The sequence below is a fragment of the Terrapene carolina genome, unplaced genomic scaffold (assembly GCF_002925995.2).
Source record: "Terrapene carolina triunguis isolate 2854851 unplaced genomic scaffold, T_m_triunguis-2.0 Scaffold58, whole genome shotgun sequence".
NCBI lineage: Eukaryota > Metazoa > Chordata > Testudines > Emydidae > Terrapene > Terrapene triunguis.
In genome coordinates this window covers 15,620,647-15,644,632 of record NW_020664409.1, presented here as the reverse complement: position 1 = coordinate 15,644,632, position 23,986 = coordinate 15,620,647, and the positions used below count along the sequence as shown (strand labels likewise).

Below are 23,986 nucleotides of genomic sequence, written 5' to 3'. Positions count from 1 at the left end.
TAGCTAGTCCAAACTGCTTCATAGTGGAATTGAACTAGCAAGAGAATATTACACTTTCAATCTTCACTAGCTGCCCAGTCCTCTTCTGAGTGAAATTCTTGGTGTTGATTACCATCTGCAAATGGTGGGAGAGGAAGTTGGAAAGCAGAGTGGCCCAGAAGCTGCTGCACTTAACTGCTAGATAGACAGGAGGGCAAGAATAAGCCTGTGAGTAGATGGTTGTGTATTTGGGTGGGGTGTATGTGCATGTAATTGAACGTATTTGTGGATTTGGTTGGTAGGTGAGAGAGGAAGACAAAGTAGGGAGATAAATACAAGTATGTGACTGGTCCTCGGGGAGCATGTGCTTTGGAGCGGTGGGAGAAGTATGAAGAGACTGCTGACTTTACTTATTATTTCTTCGTGAGAATGAAAAAAATTAAAAACAGAATTTTGCCTACAAAAAGTCTTGTTAGAATAACATTTGGCTTCATTATTGTTTCTGGTTCTAACAGCACTTTGAATCCTCATATTGAATTCTGGAAGTAATTTTAGTACATTTCTATATAAATAACTATAATGGTCGATATATGTATGCAGAAAACACTGCTGAATTTTAAAAAATGATTTTGCATAATTTGGCTATCTTATTCGTTTCTCTCCCCTCTCATCCATGTATCTAACTAGAATTTACAAGGACTAGTTGACTAGTGACTGATCTTTGTATGCCACTTGAATAAGTGTGCTATCCCAAGTACAATAAGATAAAAGTCCCTTGTAATTGGAGCTGTGCTGCTAGGTTTTCTATGAATTTTGACCACTTCAGGAAAGGAAAGAGTTCTTATTACTGGTAATGTTCACAAGCTACAGAGAATTTCTGCAGCACTGGATGAATCTGTAGGTGAAAGTATGCAATAGGTTTAAATTTATAGAGGCTAGATTTATTTGTCATATCTAGACAGACTCTTTTCCTCCTAGTTATAACACAATTATGTGAAGCAGAAATTAATCAAAGCCTTTTGTTTTCCACTCTTCCTATTACTCTGCATATATAAATAATTTGTTTAGTGCTTATATCCAGTTCTTCAGCATCATTCTGATGTGGCAAAGCACCAGAGATAAGCACTAAACAAATTATTCTCTGAATGCCCCTTTACAAGTCCCTTTATTTTACCCCCTCCGCCCAGCCCCACAAAAAAAAGGCATGAGGGAGGGAGAAGGAGGAGAAAAAGTCCTAACCTGTTAGATTCTTTCTTGTCTCTTGGCTTAGTGATTGCTTCTCATGTGTTGTCAGCTGCTAGGGACAGGAGAGGATCAGAAGCAGTAGCTTTATTTCATCGGAGAAGGGGAGCTACTACTTCATCCCTTATCCCATGTTTTTGTAACTAGTAATAGCAATTTTTCCTCTTCATTTCTTTGCCATCATTGACACACTTTGTTCTGTTTTGATAGGAAGAGAAGTGGTATATTTACAAAAATCTGGTCCTGAAGAAGATGTGCTCTAGTAGTACATCATGAGTCAATCTAGTGTTCAGTATGTTGTTTGTAAATAAAGCTTCGAAGGATCTTAAACCAGATGCTTTTTAAAAACTTGCTACTAAGTTTTTCCCATTGAATTTTTCAAAAACAAACAACATAATATTTATAGTCATGTAATGTCTCCCAAAATTTAAATATTTAAATTTCCTTAGAGCTGAGATTTCCATTTTCAGGATAATTTGGTAAAACGATTTTGAAGAACAGCTTACCTACAAAGCAAGATTCAATTATACTCCAACCATTTTCTGCAACAGGATATACAAACCTCAAACTATATTTCAGGGTTTTTCTATCACTTTGAGTTTTCACAGCAAGAAAGATGAACGGGGTCTTAATTGGATTGGCCTCTAAAAAGTGTTACTTCTCTTTTGACTGTAAGTGCAAGAACACTCTGATGGATTGCATGTCTCTCAACCATCTTGAACAATCAGTATTGGCTACACAACTCTCAAGGTGTGACTGGTGAAATGGAGAGATTGCAGTGGCCATATTTGGGGGAGAGAAGAGGTGCCATGTATATAAAAATTCAGTAGTGTTGTAATCATGTCTGAGGATTTTACATTTGTGGTTTTTGTTTTTGGTTTATTTTTATTGATGCTTGTTTAGGGAGAGTGAAGGTTCATTGTACAGCCACCTACGTGCACATTTACAAACGGCATTGTACATTCAGGACTACTAACTATACAGTCTAAAATGGTCACCCAAAACCATTTTTTTAAAAGTAAATATGTTCACTATAACAGAGATTGGAGGGGAAATTTTTTCATTTGACAGCTTTTTGCAAGTCTTTTGGTCTGTCCCCTGTTTCTGTGGGCCTTTTATACAGAAGCAAGAAGGGGGAGAGAATCAATTTTAAAAATAAAGGGAAAAGTATGGCCATAAAGCTACAAATTGATAGGGAGATAAAACATTTGGAATGGTGATTAATATCTGGGTCATCTGAAGCAGGAACATACCCCTTCCTGTTTCTGAGATCTTGCAAATCCGGTTCAGTCAGAATCTTGTGAAAGTTTCCATGGGTCTTCGCCACTTCAGAGCACACTTGTTGTTTTTTTTTTTTTTTTTTTAATCAAATCTAATTTAAAAATTGAAAATATAACTTTGTACAAAAGTGTTTAATGCTTATTTTGCAGATGGTGTTCTGACACTGAATACAGAGAACAGTAATTGTTCCTACCAAGTACCAAGCTTCCATAAGTGTGAGATCTGTTTGCTATCTTTTTCAAAAGTGACACAGTTCCAGCGCCACATGAGGGATCACGAGAGAAATGACAAGGTATGTATTTCAGTAAATCTAGATAAAAATCTAAAAAAAATGAATACATCAAAAGTTAAATCCAGCATTTTAATAGGTGAGGTTGAAGACACATTTAACTGTGTTCAGTAATGGTGCCGATAGCCAAACTTTGCAGTTTAGTTGGACAAAACTTTTTCACTTCTCTCTCATCACATGTGCAGTCTGTAAGGAATGAAAGAAACCTTGCATTGGATAACATTTCAGATATGATCTTATCCCCAGCTGAATCAGTTTTTGCTTAGGTATCCACAGATAGTCTATTGTCTCTGCAAAGTATATAGGTGGGCTAAAGAAACTGGTAAAAAGATTTTTTTTTTTTCTTCAAGATTTTAGATAGTAAACTGACTACTCTTTATCAACAGTAGGGAAATTTGTTTGTCTTATTTAATTGGCAAAATTTTGTACCCAACTGATTTATTAGAATTAACTTTCCCTTATGTAAACTCTCTTCTTCTCTTTTCTTTTTTCCCCTTAAAGAATTAATTTGATTAAAGGAAACAGCAAAATCCTGCATGAAATGGTAACCAATGTAGTTATCACTTCAACTGCTTCTAAACCAGGTGGAGGATGGATGAAGTGGGTTTTAGCCCACAAAAGCTTATGCTCAGATAAATTTGTTAGTCTCCAAGGTGCCACAAGTATTCCTCATTCTTCTTGTGGGTTAAGGCACTGTATTAAGATTTAGGAAGTCTGGGTTAATTCTAGGCCCTGACGTAGATTTCCTGTGTAAGTTTAAGCAGTTTTATTTAATTGCTGTACCTTGGTTTTAAATTTGTAAAACGGGAATAATCCTTTCCTACTTCATGTTGGGAGGACCGATTCATTAATATTTGTCTTGTGGTGAGGAAGATTAACTGTCTTTTTGAGATAAATTATTACTCAAGAATTTTCAAATCTCAGGAAATCAACCCACTTGTGCTGAGAGAGCATTTGTATCATAAAAAAATTGATAATGTCTTAACTTCAAATTCTATACTTAAAAATAATCTGTGGTTAATTTGGAAATTATCAGTTCACTCGAATGAAGAAAAGGAGCAATGTTTTTGAACAAAATGCAAGGAAAGATCAATTTTAAGAATGAAAAATGATTGCGTACAACAGGGGTGGCCAACCTGTGGCTCCGGAGCTACATGTGGCTCTTCAGAAATTAATATGCTGCTCCTTGTATAGGCACTGACTCCAGGGCTGGAGCTACGGGCGCCAACTTTCCAATGTGCCGGGGGGTGCTCACTGCTCAGCCCTTGGCTCTGCACAGGCCCTGCCCTCACTCCACCCCTTCCTTCCCCCTCCCCTGAGCCTGCCATGCCCTCGCTCCTCCCCCCTACCCCCCAGTGCCTCCTGCAAGATACAAAACAGCTGATTGGGAGGTGCGGGGAGGGAGGGGGAGGCGCTGATCGGCGGGGCTGCCGGTGGGTGGGAGGTGCTAGGAATGGGGTGGGGGCAGTTGATGGGGGGCCTGCTGACATATTACTATGGCTCTTTGGCAATGTACATTGGTAAATTCTGGTTCCTTTCCAGGCTCAGGTTGGCCCCTGGCGTACAAAATTGTAGAGTAGCACAGTTAACCTTGGAATAAGCAAGATAGTAATTCTCTTAAATGCTCTCTGCTTTTCTGGTCAGATGGTTGGTTGAGCCCAGAAGAGGAGTTCAGGATTATGTACATTTTAGAAAGAGATTTAGTTTTGTCTCCACTCTTCTCTCTTGCCAGTCCTTTCCTACCCCCAAATCAAATGGAATTATGAAAAATTGGGGAGTCAGAATTTCTGTTGAGTATTTTAGGTCATGGGACCATGAGAGAAAATAATCAGGAGGATTCTCTTGTGTCATTATTGTAGATAGGTTCTTGAATTGCCTGTTTTTGTTTTAATTATTATGTGGATTTTTTTTAGTTTATATTATAGTCTATATCTGTGAGAAGATTAGACCTAATATATTTATCTTAATCTTGTTTCCCCAAATAGCCTCATCGGTGCGACCAGTGTCCAATGTCATTTAATGTTGAGTTCAACCTGACACTTCATAAATGTACTCACAATGGGGAAGATCCTACATGTCCTGTGTGTAACAAGAAATTCTCCAGAGTGGCTAGTCTCAAAGCTCATATTATGCTACATGAGAAAGAAGAGGTAATACTTAACCTCATTTTTAATTTTTGAAAGAATGTGATATGAATGTTACACTCAAGAAATTAAGCTTGTTCTTTTGCACAGAAGGGTGAGTAAATGAGGCAGAGCTATAAAGTTCATAATGGAGAACATAAACAATTTAATAATATTAGCTAAAAATGGACATACCTGATATACACTAACTGCCTCAAGTGAATCCCTGCATATTTGGTAAATAGGTTACTGAGAGTCAAGGGCAGTAACAAGAAAATAAATATTTATCTTTTGTAAATTCATGTTATCTGAAAGCAGGATCAATCATATTTACTTGAAAAGTGTTTTTGATGAGAATGAAATAACATTTCAAGACTTGTATCTATTTAATCTTCTATGCTATTTATATCATCTAGTTTCAAAAATTTGATATTGAAGAAACCTAAATTTTCTTTGTTTCAAATTTCAAAAATACCTCATCTCACCTGTGGAACTCAGTCCCTTAGCAGTGCAGAGTTTGGAACCTTCTAGAATAGCAGTGGCCACTGGGTCTGCATGCATCTTCCCTAGTGGATACCTTTTCCCTAGAGGATAGCTTCATAGCGATCTAGAGATTCATTTTGTAAAATCTGCCAGAGGAGGATGGATTCTATCACTTATGTACTTGAACTAAAATTTAGGAACTAGAAAAAGATGTGCTATCCACTGAGAATGTAAGCTCTTCTCTGCACTGTTATGTTTAATTCTGCTTTTGTTTCCTTGGTTCTAGCCTAGTCCTATGCTCCATTTATAGTTTTGGCACCAATTTAGCCAGTTGTGGACTTTCTGAAATGTTAGGTTCTTCTTCAAGTAGTGTCCCTGTCGGTTCTCTACTGTAGGTGCGATAGCGCCCCAGTGCTGAGATCAGAGATCTTCAGTAGCAGTGTCCATTGGGCCGCACATGTGCTCCTCCCTGTCTCGCGCTGTGAGTGGCGTCTATATAGCGCTGTGCCGTCCAACCTCCCTTAGTTCCTTCTCAACCGCTTTTGGTCTGGGGTGGAATCCCAAGCAGAGCTCTTCATACATCCCTATTCTTTAGTAATGGTAGTGTTTCCGTTATAATTTTGTAGATATTAGCCATTTCCTTTATTTTTGTTTCTCCTGGTAGGAAAAAAAAATTCCGTTGCTCTTCACTACCTGATATTCTTTAGCTTAGTGTAGGTTTCCTTTTCTATGCCTTTCCTAATTGGGAAGTTCTCCCTTCTCGGGGTTATGCTCGCATCCCTGGGTTCAAGAGGTGCTTTTCCTGTCGTGAGGCCATTCCCATCAGTGATGGTCACTCGGGTGCATATGCTGTCTTGGTGAGGAACACATCTCACAAAAGCATACCCACTGCCTCAAATTGAAGGCTCGGTCCAGAAAGAAAGAAATGTTATGGACCCAATGAGGCTTTGAAGCCAAGGGAAATAATATAGGTGATTCCTCATATAATGAACTTAGTTCCAGCAGAGACTGCTCCAATGCTGGTTTTGTGTGTGGAATCTGTAGTGTTGATTCATGTCTCTCAACTATGAGGGCTCTTCTGATGTTTCAGTACAGCAAAGCTCCATCATCTTTCATGCCTCTGGGTTCTCCTAGACATGGATTATTCCTAGAGTCAATTAAAACTCATCATGCAAGTAGGGCTTTAAACATTTACTAGATGCCTATCAGCCAGGTTAGAGGAGGGTATTGTGAGCCCCCAGTCACTAATGAATTTATCCTCCCAGTACCCCTGTGTATTTTGATGTCTTTTATATAATGGGAACTAATGCATAGGAATAACAAGTGTTTACCCAGGAAGTCTGGCAGAGCCAGAACTGAACTCGGAGCTTTTACCAGTGCAGTATTTTAATCACAACACCATTCTTCCTCTCATCGTGGAATCTCTCTGCACCATCAGTTGTTATAAATTTCTTTCCATCAGTGGTACGTGACTCCCTCGCCCACGTACAACCACCTTCCTGTGACATGGATCTAATACAGTACTTATCAAGCTTATGGAGTCACTGGTTAAAACTTTAGTAGTCTCTGAAGACTGCATCCTTAATGAATACAGTATCCTTAATGAATACATCCTTAATGAATACAGCTCGAAAAGTTAGTGTGAATCAAATTTTGATGGTTGATGCTCAGTGTGTTCCATAAGGAATATTGTAGCATATTGAACCTAGATTATATAGCAGACTCTTGCTCCCTGCACATATGCTCTTGGAGCTAACCTTATGATTAGGGGTCTACTTAAATTATGGAGAAATCACATATTTTTCATGGGTTGGTCATGGCATAAATAGCAAATTTTGCAGATGTATTCATAGCATGCCACCCTTACTTCTTCGCTGCTGCTGGTGGCGGCACTGCCTTCAGAGCTGGATGTCGGGCCAGGAGCTGTCAGTCTCTGAAGGCAGCGCTGAAGTAAGGGTGGCAATACTGCAATCCACCTACAGTAGGCTTGTGTGACCTCCTTTTGTGTCGGGACCCCCAGTTTGAGAAATGTGTACTTTTACCCATACTTTTAACGGTCCCTCTCCCTTTTCCAGTGGCATAAGCTTTTGTTCAGAGATCAGTGACAAAACTAATTAGAGGTTTGGAAAAACTTTCACATAAAGAGTGACTAAAGAGATTGAAACTCTTTTAGTTTAGAGGAGATAAGTACATACAGTGATAGTTGTTGTTCAGAATAGTGAATGGTATAGAAAAGATAGAGCAGGGACTTCTATCTGCCCTTTCTCATAACTCAAGAACAAGAAGACTTCCAGTGAAATTGAAAGGCACCAACTTCAACTCTTTTTACAGAATGCACAATTAATCTGTGGATCTCGTTGATACAAGACATGATGGAGGCCAAGAGCATCCAAAAGGATTAGACACTTATGTAGATAATGAAAATATCCAGAGTTAAATTATTAAAGCTTTAAAAAAAATTCCACATGTTTTGGAAGGTTTTTAAACCCTTACATTTCAGGGCATGAGAAATCGTCTCTCTGTGTGTATGTCTACACAGCAATTAAAAACATCTGCGGCTGGCCTGGGTCAGCTGACTTGGGCTCGTGGGACTTGGGCTGCAGGCTGAAAAATTGTGATGTAGACATTTGGGCACAGGCTAGAACCTGACCTCTGAAATATCCCACAAGGTGGGAGGATGCCAGAGCTTGGGTTCTACCCCAAGCCCAAACATCTGCACCACAATTTTATAGCCCTGAAGCCTAAGCCTCATGAGCCCAAATTAGCTGACCTGAGCCAGCTGCTGGTGTTTAGTTGCTGTGTACCATACTCTGAGGGTCCAAGGAGGAAAGCCCACTTTTTCAGAACTAAGCAAAAGTTATATCTGGTGTAGCTTCTGAAAAGGTTTTTTAAAAAATCACTCCGTGTTTATGGTAATATTTTAAGTATTTCATGATCTAGAGAATCAAGTTCTCTGTTATCTTTTTCAGAATCTTATTTGTTCAGAGTGTGGAGATGAGTTTACTTTGCAGACCCAACTGTCCATGCATATGGAAGAACATCGTCAGGAATTGGCTGGAAGCAGAACCCATTGCTGCAAGTCCTGTAAGAAGGAATTTGAGACTTCCTCACAGCTTAAGGAGCACATGAAAACTCACTACAAAATAAGGTGTGAATCATTGGATAAGTTATGCATATTCATGTAATAAGGGATGCTCCTTTGCAGCAGTAGAATATAGGGAAGCCTGAAAAGAACTTACTTCCGTCTGGCCCAGTCGTTGACTGCCAGTGTCTGGTCTTGTACAGGCAGTGGGAATTGTCCAGCAGGGGCACCCTTATGAGGGTCCTCCATCCACCTTCAAGACCTACCACTTTAAATTCATGTTGTAAGTGTCCTAGCTGTAAGTGTCCTACTGAGAAAGTGGCAGTGCTGTAGGACTTCATGCTGCTGAGTGTGCTCAAGCAAAACTACTGTGGATTTAGCTTGAAATTTTGCTTGAATGTGGACTTAACAAATCAGTCCCTTATTTGGGATTATATTTTCCATGATATTGCTGACTATCTGAGGCTGTAGTTTGGCTCTTTTTAAGTGTATACAGGTAACTTCTGTTGTGTTTGTGAGAGCGTTCACTAGCCTTACGTAAATATTGACTTTAAAAGCCAAAGGAAGAGCATTATAATAAATATGACATAATTAACTTCAAGTTCTATGAGATAATTTGAGTACGTTTAGAAATGTAAAAGGAACTGAAATGGTATTATTTTTTATTTTTAATTCCTCACTGGAGTAGGCTGTGATTCTTTTTCTTTAATATTTATGGGCTTATTAATATAAAGTGTAGTTCCAGTTGACGTATCTGTAAAGTATGTGTTTAGAGTTCCTGATATATAGTGCTGTATCTTTGAGTAGTGTTCCTGTGGGTGCTTCATTTGAGGTGCGCACGTGCCCTGTGCACTTTTGATCTGAAATTTTTGGCGGCAGTGACTGTTTGGTCTGCTTATACGCCCTACCTGTCTTCATGTGGAACACCAGAGCCAGCATTCCCTGCTCCCATTCGTTCCCCATCAGCAATCTGCATTGCAGGAGGAAACATTTGAGGAGCAAGAAAGAAGGGGTGATGGAGGAGGCTACTCTTCAGACAAATGTTTCATCATCATCTCTGGTTAAAGCGGTTATGTTCCACCCATCTATTGGGGATGACTTCTAGGAGTTGGTGAAGAGAGTGGTGGACTCTCTCTGAATTCTATTAGGAAAAAGTCCCAGAGATCCTGCGCAAATTGTTGGAAATTTTACACCCTCCATCTTTTGTGAATGAGCTGCTGTTGGAGCCTATCAAAATGGCTTGGCAAGCCACTGTTTCTCTCTCCCCTTCTCCCCCCATCCCCAAAGTTAAGAAGCCAGATTTAAAAAAAAAAATGTTTTTCCCAGCCAGGGGCTCAGAATTTTTATTTTCTCATCCTGCCCCCAACTCCCTGGTGATGGAGACAGTCAACAAGTGGAACGGGCATCACCATTCAAAAGCAACCCTCTTGACAAGGACGAAAAGTATTTAGATTTATTTGGTAGCAAGACGTACTTGTCTGCATCCTGCAGTTTAGATCCGTGAAATATAATCACATCAACTAAGCCAAATTTAATTTTTATTGAGCGACTCCCATAAGAACACAGGAAGCAATTTCAGGCCATCATCGTGGAGGGACAGCTCCTGTTGGGGAGGACTTTACGGATTACCTCTACACTGCTGACACAGCAGCTTGATCCATGTCCACTACTGCAGTCATTTACGATGCATTCTTCAGTCTTCATGTCCAAAACACAGTAATGGACTTCCTCTTCTGTGGCGTGAATCCCTACATTCCTTTAAGGACTATAGGGTGACCCTTTGCTCGAGGGTACGTATACGTCTGTAGACAAAAGGAGGTTCAGTAGGTCTATGTTGCTAATGGCTCAGAGGTCCTGCACAACCTAGTTTTCCACTTCCCACAGAGGACTTGAGCCGCCTAAGAGGAAACTGAGACTACCCAAAGGGAAACACTTCTCCACTACAGCCCTGTTGATGCAGCAGGTGTCCTCTGTAAAGCGTCCCTTTTGATGCCTTGGTTGAGGGTCACAAACATGATGGGAATCTGAAACGGGAGTATCCTGTTGAGCTTATCCTCCCACCTCTTGGGGATCATTTCTCCCATTTCTGCAGTTAGTAGGAGCAGATTGCATCTGACAGATTGGAAGTCATAACATTAGGCTGTTCCATCTCTTTTCAGGGACAAATCTTATGAGTCTCTCCTGAGACAGGAGGTTCTGTTTCTTCTCTGCTTAGGAGCCATGGAACCAGTTCCCACTCGATACAAAGGAGAAGAGAATTTTTTTCCAACTATTTCCTTATTCCCAAAAGGAAAGGCTGGTGGAGACTATTAAAATAGTTGCTGACACATCCCTCCTTGGATGGGAGCTCACCTACAGGATTATAGTGTACAGGGCAGGTGGACCACTTGAGTCCACCCTTCAGATCAACATCCTGGAACTTATGGTTGTAAGGTGTGCCTGTCAGTACTTCCTTTCATTTGCATAATAACAGATCACAGGTCACGTTGCACTACATAAACTGGAGGGAGGGGAAGGGCAAGATCTCCTTCCCTCTGTACAGAGGACATGAAGTTATGGAAGGGCGCATAGCTCAGTGTAGTCTTCTTTCAACAGTCTCTCTGCCTGGTCTTCAAAACACCATAGCTGATGACCTCAGCAGACACTTCGCACAGGATCATCAATGGGAACTCAGCAAGTCCGTACTCAGACTGCTGTTTCTCACCTGGAATTTTCTGACAATAGATCTCTTTGCTATCACCATCAAGTGGAGACGCACAAACTTGTGCTTGTTCCCTGGGTGATGCCTTTCTTCTCTCATGGTCCAAGAACCTTCTACATGCCTTTCCTGCAATGCTATTAATCCTCATGGTCCTGAACAAAGTCAGGCAAGACATAACCCCACACATATTGATTGCATCAGCCTGGCCAAGGCACCTTCTCCGCTTCTTCTCTCGGCTGGCCATCAACTTACCATTGACTCTCCAAACTTCTCTTGCAGGACTCAGGTAGCATTCTTCACTCCAACGTAGGCTTGCCTGGGATCTGGAAGGCACGTAGAGATAGAGCTCTCCTGTTGGAAGCAGATGCAGAAGGTCCTGCTTAACAGTTGAAAAGGAGATCAGAAAAACTTAAGTTCAGCAGTGGAAAAGATTTTACCAATGGTGTGCTCACCGACATCTGTCTCCCTTTGATTCGTCCATTTCAGAAGTTTTAGAATAACTTCTTATCCTGAAGAAAAGAAGTGGACTCGGTTAAAATCCATCTGGCAGCCATTCACAAACTTCCTTTTGAACCAATGGCCACCTTTCCATGAAAACCACCTTTTTAGTGGCCATTACTTCTGCTTGAAGAGTTGGTGTACTAGGGTCTTTGATGGTTGACCCTTCTTACACTGTTTTCTTCAAAGATAAGGTGTTCTTCTGACCGCATCCACAGTTCTTATCTAAGTCATTTCAGACTTGCATATAAATCAGACAATTCCTCTCCCTATATTTTGTTCTGAACCCTATCAGAGTAGGGAAAAAGCTGCCCTCCATAAACTGGATGTTAAGAGGGTTCTCTGGCATACATTTGGACAGGATTAAACTCTTCTGAGCCTCTCCAAGTTTATTTGTATCTTTATTTGTATTGTGGACCGAGCTAAAAGGAACTCCATTGTCTACCTGGAGACTTCTTAAATGGGTTTCTGCCTGTATCTCTTCTTCTATTAAGCCGCTAATGTACCATGCCCACCTAGGGACATAACCCATTCTACCAGATATGACTCCACATCTGTTGCCTTGCTAAAAGATGTCCCTATAGAGTAGGGGTTCTCAAACTGGGGGTCGGGACCCCTCAGGGGGTCATGAGGTTATTACATGGGGGGGGGGGGCTGGGCTGTCAACTTCCCCCCCCAGCCCTGCTTTTCCCCCCGCAATTTTAATGGTGGTAAAAAAAATAAAAAGGGGTTTTTATTTTTTAGGGGGGGGGGGGGGTCGCACTCAGATATTTGCTATGTGAAAGGGGTCACCAGTAAAAAAGTTTGAGAGCCACTGCTGTAGAGCAGTGATTCTCACACTTTATTGCACCGCAACATCCTTCTGACAACTAAAATTACTACATGACCCCAGGAGGGAGGGGACTGAAGCCTGAGCCCTGCCACCCCAGCTGGAGGGCCCAAGGCCTTCAGCCCCAGGCAGGGGGCCTGTAACCTGAGCCCCACCACCAAGGGCTAAAGCTGAAGCCTGAGCCTTGCTGCCCAGGGCTTTAGTCCTCAGGCTTCGGCCCTGGGCAGTGTAACTCGGCTTTGGCCCCAGGCCCCAGCAAGTCTAACACCAGCCCTGGCGACCCCATTAAAATGTGGTCGCAACCCACTTTGGGGTCCCGAACCACAGTTTGAAAACTCCTGCTATAGAGGAAATAGAGCTGCTAATGTGGGTTTCGGTCTACACCTTTTGACACTATGCCCTAGTGAATGCTTCTCAAGCAGATGCTGCCTTTGGTTCTGTAGTTCTTCAAACAGTACTGCTCAGAAGTCACCTCAAGTGGAGTAACAAGAGGGATGCTACTTGAAGAAAGAGAGATTACTTAGCATGTAAGTAACTGGTATTCTTTGAGATATGTGAACCTATGGGCACAGGCGTAGTTTGACTTCTATATTTGGAATGGCAGCTCCAGTCAGGCCAATGGGGCCTGCATGTGTGTCAGGGGGGAGGCAAATTCTGTGCCTGCTGAAGGCATCGCCTCTCCCCCAAACTACACCCATGCCTGTGGATGCTCCTTTCCCTCTGCTCAGGAGTCTGATCTTTTGTAGTAGAGAAGAAACTGAGTGGTGTTTGTCTGTCTCGGACCTCTATACCCTCTGGTCAAAGGTGCATGTGCACCCCAAGTGGAACACCCATAGGACATCTTGAAGAACTCCACTTACTGTACTGGGAAAATAACCCCTCCTTCTTGTAATGTTTGCAAATTTTTAAAGACTAAGGGAAACAAAGAATGAAATAAGTATGTAACTGTGATTTATTGGACAGTTACTTATTACAGATGGATAAGGAACCCAATATGTGGTTCCTGCAATGAAAGACAGCATTTCCTTTCTGTGTATTAGGATTATTTATCTTTTCTGAAAAGAAACTTTTGAAAGGCTGTCCTTTTTCAGATTTTCAAGTTTGTAATGTGATTAAGTGAATGCACAGCAGTACCGGTAAAATTGCAGATGATTGATTGATTTTGTTGTTGTTGTGAGTATCTAGGCCCTCTTCTTTTCCTGAATTCTTCAGTTTTTCTTCACTAGTCTGAAGGCCACGCTAAACCCTTCTTTAGTGTGTAACCGTGTTCTAAAATTGTTCATTCAACTACTACCTCATTATTGTCAATGGATATTCACGGATGTAGTAATGACGCATGAAATGGAACATCATATAGCTTGCTTTTTCTTAGCTGTTCTGGTTCTGCTAGGCTGAGTAAAAAGTGGTAAAAAGTTATTTTTGTCACTAAAGTAAGCACGTTTCTTGAGTGAGAAGGTTCTACTTTTAAGTGCTCACACTTTCTTTTAGAATAGAAAGAGATACTGCAGTTGCTATATCAACCTTGCAAAATTTACCAGGTAAGGAACTGAATTTGCTCATCTGCCACTTACTATGATGATTGATGTTTTCAAAGTCATAGACATTTTATTCACTGTGAATTAATAGAATCTTGCAAAACTGCTTCATACCATCTTAGTCCCATTTATCACCTGATTAGAAAATACCAGATATTCAAATTTGTGAAGTTTAGATATGGACCTAGCTGACACCATCAAACTATATTAGTTTAGTTAAGGGTGTATTTGAAGCCTAGTCCAGTGACAGAGGCTTTTTCTCTTCTTACTAAATTACCCAGCAAACAACTTTTGTAAAGTTGTGGTAGTGTCCTCCACCACACCTACCCAATTACACTAAGAAGGTCTTAAGATAGTTCATGAAGTGTCCATCGCTGTCATTCGAGAAATAAATTCAAAATTATCAGTTACTGTTGGAGGCAGAATGGTTAAAAAATAAAAAGTACTGGTGCTGCAGCTGTTGATTAGTTCTGTAATGTTAGCAAAAAACTATAGGACATGCTGTACAATGTCAATGAAGCTGCATTCTGACCTAAATTTATTGTAAATCCAGAAAAAGTAGATGTGATGAAAAGTCATCTTTTTCAAATATTTAATCTGGGGATAAAAAGTCTTTATTTGTAACTACTTTGTGTATGTTTCCAGGGTATCCAATACTAGATCTTACAACCGAAACATTGACAGAAGTGGGTTTACATATTCATGTCCGCACTGTGGAAAGACATTCCAAAAACCAAGTCAGTTAACCCGACATATTAGAATACATACAGGTAAGTGGGAGTTTGTCTTTCTTAAAATAAATAAATAAAAATTGTGAGATGGGTAAGCACTGTTTTCTCTTAGCTGGTTCTGGCAGTAGCATCAGTCTATCTGGTTACTTATATACTAGTCTTGTCTTTGTACTAGAGACTTATGTACTGCAGTTAGTGCATATTGTGCATAATTTTCTTTGTATTAAGCCAAGGAAATCTTTGTTTGGTGGGTTTTTATATTCATGGTGGTACAAATCTGGATTCTGCTATTCAAAGTGCTTTACAAAATTTATTTTCAGGGAATACCCGATTTTATACTTGTGGAAGCAATTACAAAATTCTCTAAAATCTGAATTGCATGATAGTTCATCTAAACACTCTAAACAAGGCCCAAAATACTCTACAGAAAGCAGGATCTAAATTCTGTGTCAGAATTCTTGCATTTTCTTGATGTTTGGTGAGGCAGACTGGAAATACTACAACAGCTGCACAGACTTTTTTTTTTTTTTTTTTTAAAGCATGGAACATGAAAATGAATAATAGTACAGAGTCTCATTTTTATTTTTGTTATGTCTATTTATTTAAAGGCATTTCCACATTTTAAGCTTTTTCTGTTGATTCCTTCAGGTATAACTGCATTGCTGAAGTTGTCAATGGTGAACCTGAAGGTGTTGGTGGAGGGAAGATGAGTGGGAGACACTTTAGAATTGCAGGATAGGCACATTAGCTCGATGTTTCTGCTAAAATTATCAACACTGAAATAAATAGATGTTTGCGTTTATATTCTTATATTTAGGTATCAGATTTAACACATTGAGATGATTTGGGGCAGTTAAAGCACTTTAGCTATCCTTGCAGGCCGTCTGCCCGCTACACTATATTGTATATTTTCAGGGATTTTATGGCTAAGACCCTTTGTTTTCAATTTAAACTGATTTTTACTGAAAAAATCTCAGGTTTTAAGCAATATTTTTTTTTCTGATTTCACCCTACGTTTGTATCATTCAAATATATAAAAAATAATTTATTTTATTATAAAAATACAATAAATTGCATGAGATATGTATTACAATAATGCATTAGTCTGTGTGTATGTGCAAAGTTGCCAGTTGAAATAAGGCTATGTATTAGCCTAGAAGATACACACAATAAACAGGCATGCGTGTAAGCTCTGGAGTGCATGTGCATCTGAATGTACTGATGAATCTAATGCCCACCACATACACATTTCAAGCCACATTGAATTCCATTAATCAAAGCATTAATCTGCTGAATACTTCCCTCCGTTCTTCCGTCCACCAAAATAAACGCTGATATTTACCCAGAAAAATTTAATATTTTTTGTACCAATTTTCAGCTGTTTTTGTTGTTGTAGTAATAAAGACCGATACATTCCTGGGAAAAATTAAATAAAATAAAAATAGAAAATGAAGGGCCCTATTTATGGCAAACATAGAGCTAGAAATATATACATTTCAACATGGTTCTGCAATGCATTGGGCTCTAAATGCAGTCATTAACAAAAATTGCAGAGGTTAACTCTTCATACTCATGCAGATATCTTATTCCTGATGACAATACACAGCAGGAATAAATGAACTCTTTTTTTCTAATTTCTAGGAGAACACAGGTGAATCCTATTGGTAATATTCCCAACCATTTCCCTCTGTACCAGTTTCCTTAATATAACAGCCATAGTACATGTAGACAGCTTAGTTTACTGAAAAGGGGAATGTGAATTATCCATTAAACTTGTGCCTAGAATTGTGGTGTCAGTTCACTTTTTAATAGGGATATCCGTTTTAGGTTTTATATATTGAAGATCCAGAAAAGAAACACAAGAGGTCACTCTTGCAACTGATTTTAAAAGTAGTCTCACAATTCATTGTTGTATTTCCAAAGGTTAATTGAAGAGTTATTTTCCTGTTGAGTTCATTCTGTCTTGAATTTATTGTTCTACATACTTATATATTCTAATATAAATCTAAGAAACAAGATTGTACTTCACGGAGAGAACAGGAGTCCTTAAATCCTTTGAACTTTTAGAAATTTGCAGTTCACTAGGAAGAATAAAAAGTGTGTATGTGTTGGTTGGAGGAGTGGGGGAGAGAAGATATGATCTCAGTGAAATGACTGCACATGAAATTGGTTAGTCACTAAATTCTAATCAGTTATAGCATATCTGAATATGCAAGGTTAATTTAACTCAAGAGATCAGTAGATAAATCAATAGATAACACAGGGCCCCAAACACTACACCTCTACCTCGATATGACGTGACCCGATATAACGCGAATTCTGATATAACACGGTAAAACAGTGCTCCAGGGGAGGGGGGGGTGCATGCCGGTGGATCAAAGCAAGTTCGATATAACGCGGTTTCACCTATAACGCGGTACGATTTATTGGCTCCCGAGGACAGCGTTGTATCGAGGTAGAGGTGTATTTAGGTGCTGTACAAATGTAATAAAAATAAATCAATTTTGTTGTCTTTTTATAAAATGCATTCTTTATAATTGTACAGCATCTCACCAGAGAGCGCCATAGTTACAGTTGTTTCATTGTTAGCCACTGTCTTCAAGCCCTTTCAGAAAAAAAAATTAGCCTGTAGGGCCATGGAAGCAATTTCAATATTTTCTAAAATCTGAATTGCTAGTTAGGTCATCTAATTACTCTAAAAAAGGCCGCATATACTAGAAAGCAGCATCTAAATTCTAATCTCTTTTTAAAAAAAAAAAAAAAAAAAAGGAAAAATACTTTTTGGATAACAAACATTAAAGGTAACATAGTTGTAAGTGCTATTTTTGAAAACCAAATAATCTATGCTAGCACCCTACATCCAAATAAGAACAAATGAGCAGTTTAGTGATTGAGTTAGATGCAATGACAACAGATGGTAGACTATTACTGTACATGTAATGTGCTTTGCTTATGATGGCATTATTTTTCTCTCTAATACATAATGTCATTATTGGTAATGGATTTATGTATTTTTTTTTTAGGTGAAAGACCATTTACATGTAGTGAATGTGGAAAAGCCTTTAACCAGAAGGGGGCATTACAGACACACATGATTAAGCATACTGGTGAAAAACCCCATGCGTGTGCCTTTTGTCCAGCAGCCTTTTCTCAAAAAGGCAATCTTCAGTCTCACATACAGAGAGTTCATTCAGAGGTAAATGCAATTTTGTTAATAATATGATTGCTGTTAAATATACTGCTTATCAATTTTTAACCTTTTCCTCTCAGTATTTAATCCACCCTATTTATATTACATCATATTCCAATGTTGTACCTTGTTGCCTGCACCCAACATGGATTATATGCTAAAGTAGAGATTACTGATCAGTTTTGCTCAATTTGATATAGTAATTTAGACTTGCTAAAATCATTAATCTGAATTAACATTTTTTTATTAGTAGCAGAGGATTCATTTACTCTTTCAAGTATATTGGTTAATGATGTATCAGCTGAGTAATTTAAGATAATTTTATTTATTACAATTTGTATTTTTTTAAAAAAACTATCCTTGGCTCTAGCTGCCTTTGATATAATTGAAAATACAAATGGGTAAAGATATAACCAGCAGCTTTTCCAAAACTATAAAATAAGACAACCAGGCAGAGATTTCAAACCCAGACAATACCCCTCTGCTCATCAATACCAGGAAATAAATGATAGCCATTAGAAGGGGCTTTCTGGGTTACAGTTGGAGCAAAAGAAACTACCATGGAAGATACAAACTGTGGTATCACAACTCTTCATTCTGACTTTTTTCTTTATGGTCTCTTGACACACATATTGAGAGATCTTAAATTCAAAAAGGACATTATAATCATGTAGTCTGACTTTCTGCATAACACTGGCTATATGACTTTAGCTAGAAGTTTCTGCACTGATCCCAACAACTTGTGGTTGAACATATCTTTTTAGAAAGAAACTTAGGCCTGGTCTACACTAACCCCCCCACTTCGGACTAAGGTACGCAAATTCAGCTACGTTAATAACGTAGCTGAATTCGAAGTACCTTAGTCCGAACTTACCGCGGTCCAGACGCGGCAGGAAGGCTCCCCCGTCGATGCTGCGTACTCCGCTCGCCGAGCTGGAGTACCAGCGTCGATGGCGAGCACTTCCGGGATCGATCCGGGATCAATTTATCGCGTCTTAACCAGACGCGATAAATCGAACTCAGAAAACCGATTGCTTACATCCGGACCCGGATGTAAGTGAAGACGTACCCTCTATCTTGGTTTAAAGGCTTCAGGTGATGGAGAATCTGCCATAACCTTGGTAACTATTCCAATGGTGTATTACCCTGGCTGTTTAAAAATTTGTGCCAGTTTGAATTTTTCTAGCTTCCAGCCAATGGATCTGGTTTTCAATTTGTCTGGTAGACTAGAACTTGGAAGTATAAGGTATCTTCTGCATGTTTAGCTACTTGTAGATTTGATTTAGGGTTTGTCTACACACAGGTTTTGTACCGATTTAACTGTATCAGTTTTGACACAGATACAATTCTGTGCAATTCCCTAGTGTGGACTCAGTTATCTGTCCTGGTATAAAAGTGGCTATATCATTGTAGCTTATTTTGGTAAACTCAGGGAGATAAGCTGTAACAACAGAAACATCTTTATACCAGGATAGCTGCATCTACGCTAGGAAGTTGCATAGATGGAACTGTGTGTGTTTCAAGACTGATGTACCATATATACTCGTTTATAAGCCAAATTTTTTTTAGTAAAAAGGGGAAGCACCAGAGAAGGGGGTCGGCTTATGAACGGGTATAGAGAGGGAGAGGTGGGACACAACCCCACCCCCCAACAGAGGGAGCAAGGAGAGGCAGCACAGCCAGCAGAGCCAGAAGGGTAGAGGTGGGGCCAGAGTGTCTCCACTTCTGGCCATGCTGCTCTCCCCCCAGCCTTCAAAGCAGCTGCAGCTCCAGGGCTGGCACGCTGCAGCCGTGACGCTCAGCTCCGTCCCCCAGAGCAGGCTGTGGCTGCGCTGCCCTGCCCGCCGGAGCACATTGCGGCCGTGCTGCCTGGCCCAGGCCGCTGGAACATGCTGCGGCTGTGCCGTCTGGTCTGGCCCGCCGGAGCAGGCTGTGGCCGCGCTGCCCAGCCTGCCGGAGCAGCTCCAGCCAGGCTAGAGACATCCTCCCCGGCCCTCCCCAGATAAGATGGGAAGGGATGGGATGGGGAGAGTGTGGGGGTCCCGGGCTAGGGGTGGGGTCTTGTGAGGGGTTGTCACAGGGGTTACTTCCCTGACCCCCCAGCTACCCCCCTCCCCCAAATTTCCTCACCAGTTGCTGTCCCGGCCCGTCAGGGTAAGCAGCTGGCGCGCCAGGACACTTTGTTTACTTAGGTTTACCTCCGTGACTGCGGACGCTCGAGGTAAACAAATTATCTCGGCCCACCAGCGGCTTCTCCTGATGGCCCGGGTGCTAAAGTTTGCTGACTCCTGAATTATAGGGTCAGCTTATGAATGGGTCATAAACATTTTCCATTTTTACTTATCCATATTGGGGGTGGGGGTCGGCTCATAAATGAACTGGCTTATGATCGAGTATATAAATTGTTAGAGAAGCCATTGGTCACCTTTGCTTAAATAAGCTAAATAGATTAAGCCTTTTAAGTCTCTCATTAAGGTGTGTTTTTCAGACCTCAAATCACTCTTCTGCCTTTCTTAAAATAAATAAATAAATAAATAAATAAATAATATTTATTTATTTATTTATTATTATTATTACAAAAGTGGAGAGTGTTAGTATGGATTGCAAAACAATGGATACGGAATTACAGTATGGATTGCAAAACAATGGATACGGAATTACAGTATAGTAGTTGTCTCACCAATGCCAAAATAGTATCACCTCTCAGCTTCTATTATGTATTCTTCTATTTGTACATCTAAGAATTGTGTTAACCCTTTTATCTACAGTATTACACTGGGAGCTCATGTTTGTTTGACTATCTACCATGTCCCTTAAGTTCTTTTTAGAGTCACTGCTTTCTGGGATCCAGTTCCCCATCAAACAAATATGGCATACCATTCTTTGTTACTTGATATATGACTTTGTATTTAGCTGTATTAACATGCAATTTTATTTCTGTCCCACTTGTCAAGTTGTTCAGATCTGTCTTTGTGACTGGTCCTTGTTATTTACCACTTCATCTGTAAAAACTTTATTAGCAATGAGTTTCTTCTAGGTAATTGATCAAATTATTGAATAGCATCAGGCTGTTGTGGGATCCTCCTAAAACATCCTCATTTATTGATTGATTTCCCCCCCCCCCATTCCCAATTTTAAGATCTATCATTTGATCATGCTCTCCTAGAAACATTTTCTTCCAAAGGCCTTGTCATGTTATGCAGTCCTTGTTTTGATCCTGCCTCTAGAGTCGTCTTTGGTAGATCCTTCACTTTCTCTTTCTCACATTCCCTGGTATTTTCTCAAGAATGTATACTTGCCCCTCCTATTTTTCTTCCACACTCTCTTTGACCAGTCTCTGATCACATTGGTTCAACTACCACCTCTACTATGATGGCTCACGGGTCTTACTTCCTCCATTTAGTGTTGTATTTCTTATTCTCTCCGATACCTCTTCTTGAATATCTTGCTACCAGCTCTGGCTCAACATGGGAAAAGCAGAACTTCATCCCTCTGCTTTACTGTGTTGGCAGCCATGCATGCCATACTCTTTTACAGGCTTGCAACATTGGGATAATTTGGATAGCTCATTCTTTCCTTTCCTCCTATCATGTCGCTATTGTTGCTATATCCCATCAACATTTTTCTTTACATCCTCTTAAAAAATCCTTCCTTTTCCTCTGCTAAAATTTTTGTATGTCCTTATTTTTTGGTCTTTTGCTTCAACTACTGCAACCTCCTTCTCTTTTGGCTTCCCCTATTTTGACCTACTCCTCTTCAGTTTGTACAAATCTTGCCACCAGATCATCTACCTCTCCCACCACTCCAGCTATGTTTAACTTCTTTACAAATCCCTTTAGTGGCTTCTTCTGACCTTAATTATCAATTTTTTTGTCCTTGCCTTCAAAATCCTTTTACAAGCTCTTGCCTACCTTTCTGGTCTTGTTTTTTCTTCCTCTGTTCAAGCTACAAGATTAAACGTCCTTGCCCCCGTCTTCATGTGTTCTTTGCATTTTAGTCTTTGTGCTTTCTTCCATGCAGCCCTATTTGTCTCTAACCAAGTCCACCCTGCCTCCATCTTCCATTCCTTGATGAACACACAATTTGAAAAAGGTCTACACAGAAACTACCCCAAGGTCGAACCCTAATACAAAAAACCTAAAACAAAAATTCCACAACAAAACCTAATACAAAAAAGCAAATGAACAAGATGCATTCTCTAAGCATCACCACTAACTCACTTGCTTTTTGTTGCTTTCCATTTCCAGTCTTTCATCTGTACATTACTTGGGGTATGTCTACACTACGAGAGTAGTTCGATTTTAGTTAAATCGAATATGTGCAATCGATATTAGAAAGTCGAACGTGTGTGTCCACACTAAGGACAGTAATTCGACTTTGTCAGTCCACACTACCGGGGAAAGCGTCGACATTGGAAGCGGTGCACTGTGGGCAGCTATCCCACAGTTCCCGCAGTCCCCGCTGCCCATTGGAATTCTGGGTCGAGCCCCCAATGCCTTCTGGGTAAAAAAATGTGGCGAGGGTGCTTTTGGGTAACTGTCGTCATCCGTCAGTCACTACCGCCCTGCCTCCCTCCCTGAAAGCGCCGGCGGGAAATCAGTTCGCGCACTTTTTGATCAGTGACAGCGCGGACGCCACAGCACTGCGATCATGGATCCCGCTGCGACCATCGCTGCAGTTGTGGCCGTTCTCAACACCTCGCACCTTATCATACACCTTTCCCTGAGGCAGATGCAGAGAAATCAGGCGAGGAGGCTACGGCACCGCCGTGAGGGCCTGAAGTCGGAGAGTAGCACAGAGCTGTCAGAAACCACGAGCCCCAGCGCCCAGGACATCACGGTGGCAATGGGGCATGTGGATTTTGTTGAACGGCGATTCTGGGCCCGGGAAACAAGCACGGACTGGTGGGACCGCATAGTGCTTCAGGTCTGGGATGAATCCCAGTGGCTGCGAAACTTTCGCATGCGGAAGGGGACTTTCCTGGAACTTTGTGACTTGCTGTCCCCTGCCCTGAAGCGCAAGGACACCCGCATGCGAGCAGCCCTGACTGTCCAGAAGCGAGTGGCCATAGCCCTCTGGAAGCTTGCAACGCCGGACAGCTACCGGTCAGTCGCGAACCACTTTGGTGTGGGCAAATCTACCGTGGGGGTTGTTGTCATGCAAGTAGCCAAGGCAATCGTCAAGGTACTGCTGTCAAAGGTAGTGACCCTGGGAAACGCGCAGGCCATCATAGATGGCTTCGCTGCGATGGGATTCCCAAACTGCGGTGGGGCTATAGATGGGACTCACATCCCTATCCTGGGACCGGGCCACCAGGCCAGCCAGTACATCAATAGAAAGGGCTACTTTTCAATGGTGCTGCAAGCACTGGTGGACCATCGGGGACGGTTTACAAACATCTACGTCGGATGGCCGGGCAAGGTTCATGACGCTCGCGTGTTCAGGAACTCTGGTCTGTTTAGACGGCTGCAGGAAGGTATTTACTTCCCAGACCACAAAATAACTCTTGGGGATGTGGAGATGCCTACAGTCATCCTCGGGGACCCAGCCTACCCGCTAATGCCCTGGCTCATGAAGCCCTATACTGGCGCCCTGGACACAGAAAAAGAACTGTTCAACTACCGTCTCAGCAAGTGCAGAATGGTGGTGGAGTGTGCTTTTGGCCGTCTCAAAGGGAGATGGAGAAGCTTACTCACTCGCTGTGATCTCAGTGAAACCAATATCCCCATCGTTATTGCAGCTTGCTGTGTGCTCCACAATCTGTGTGAGAGCAAGGGGGAGACCTTTATGGCGGGGTGGGAGGTTGAGGCAAATAGCCTGGCTGCTGATTACGCCCAGCCAGACAGCCGGGCGATTAGAAGAGCCCAGCGGGACGCGCTGTGCATCCGGGAGGCTTTGAAAGCCAGTTTCAAGGCTGAGCAGGGTACCCATTGACTTTTAAGTTTGTGGACACAGAAGCTGAACTTGCCCCCGTTTCTTTACCCAGTTGCCGTCGACTATCCTCTCCAATTACATACCCCCTT

At 41.1% G+C, this 23,986-nt stretch overlaps 1 protein-coding gene across 1 annotated transcript in view; it reads left to right on the top strand.

Moving 5' to 3' along the window:
• The window catches only part of ZNF236 (zinc finger protein 236), a 195,418-nt gene that overhangs the window by 17,997 nt on the left and 153,435 nt on the right, over window positions 1-23,986 (top strand). The window contains exons 2-6 of the mRNA XM_024212120.2: window positions 2,652-2,794; window positions 4,777-4,941; window positions 8,367-8,545; window positions 14,688-14,812; window positions 17,797-17,969. Coding sequence (XP_024067888.1) covers window positions 2,652-2,794; window positions 4,777-4,941; window positions 8,367-8,545; window positions 14,688-14,812; window positions 17,797-17,969 — 785 coding nt within the window. The remainder of the gene's footprint in view (window positions 1-2,651; window positions 2,795-4,776; window positions 4,942-8,366; window positions 8,546-14,687; window positions 14,813-17,796; window positions 17,970-23,986) is intronic.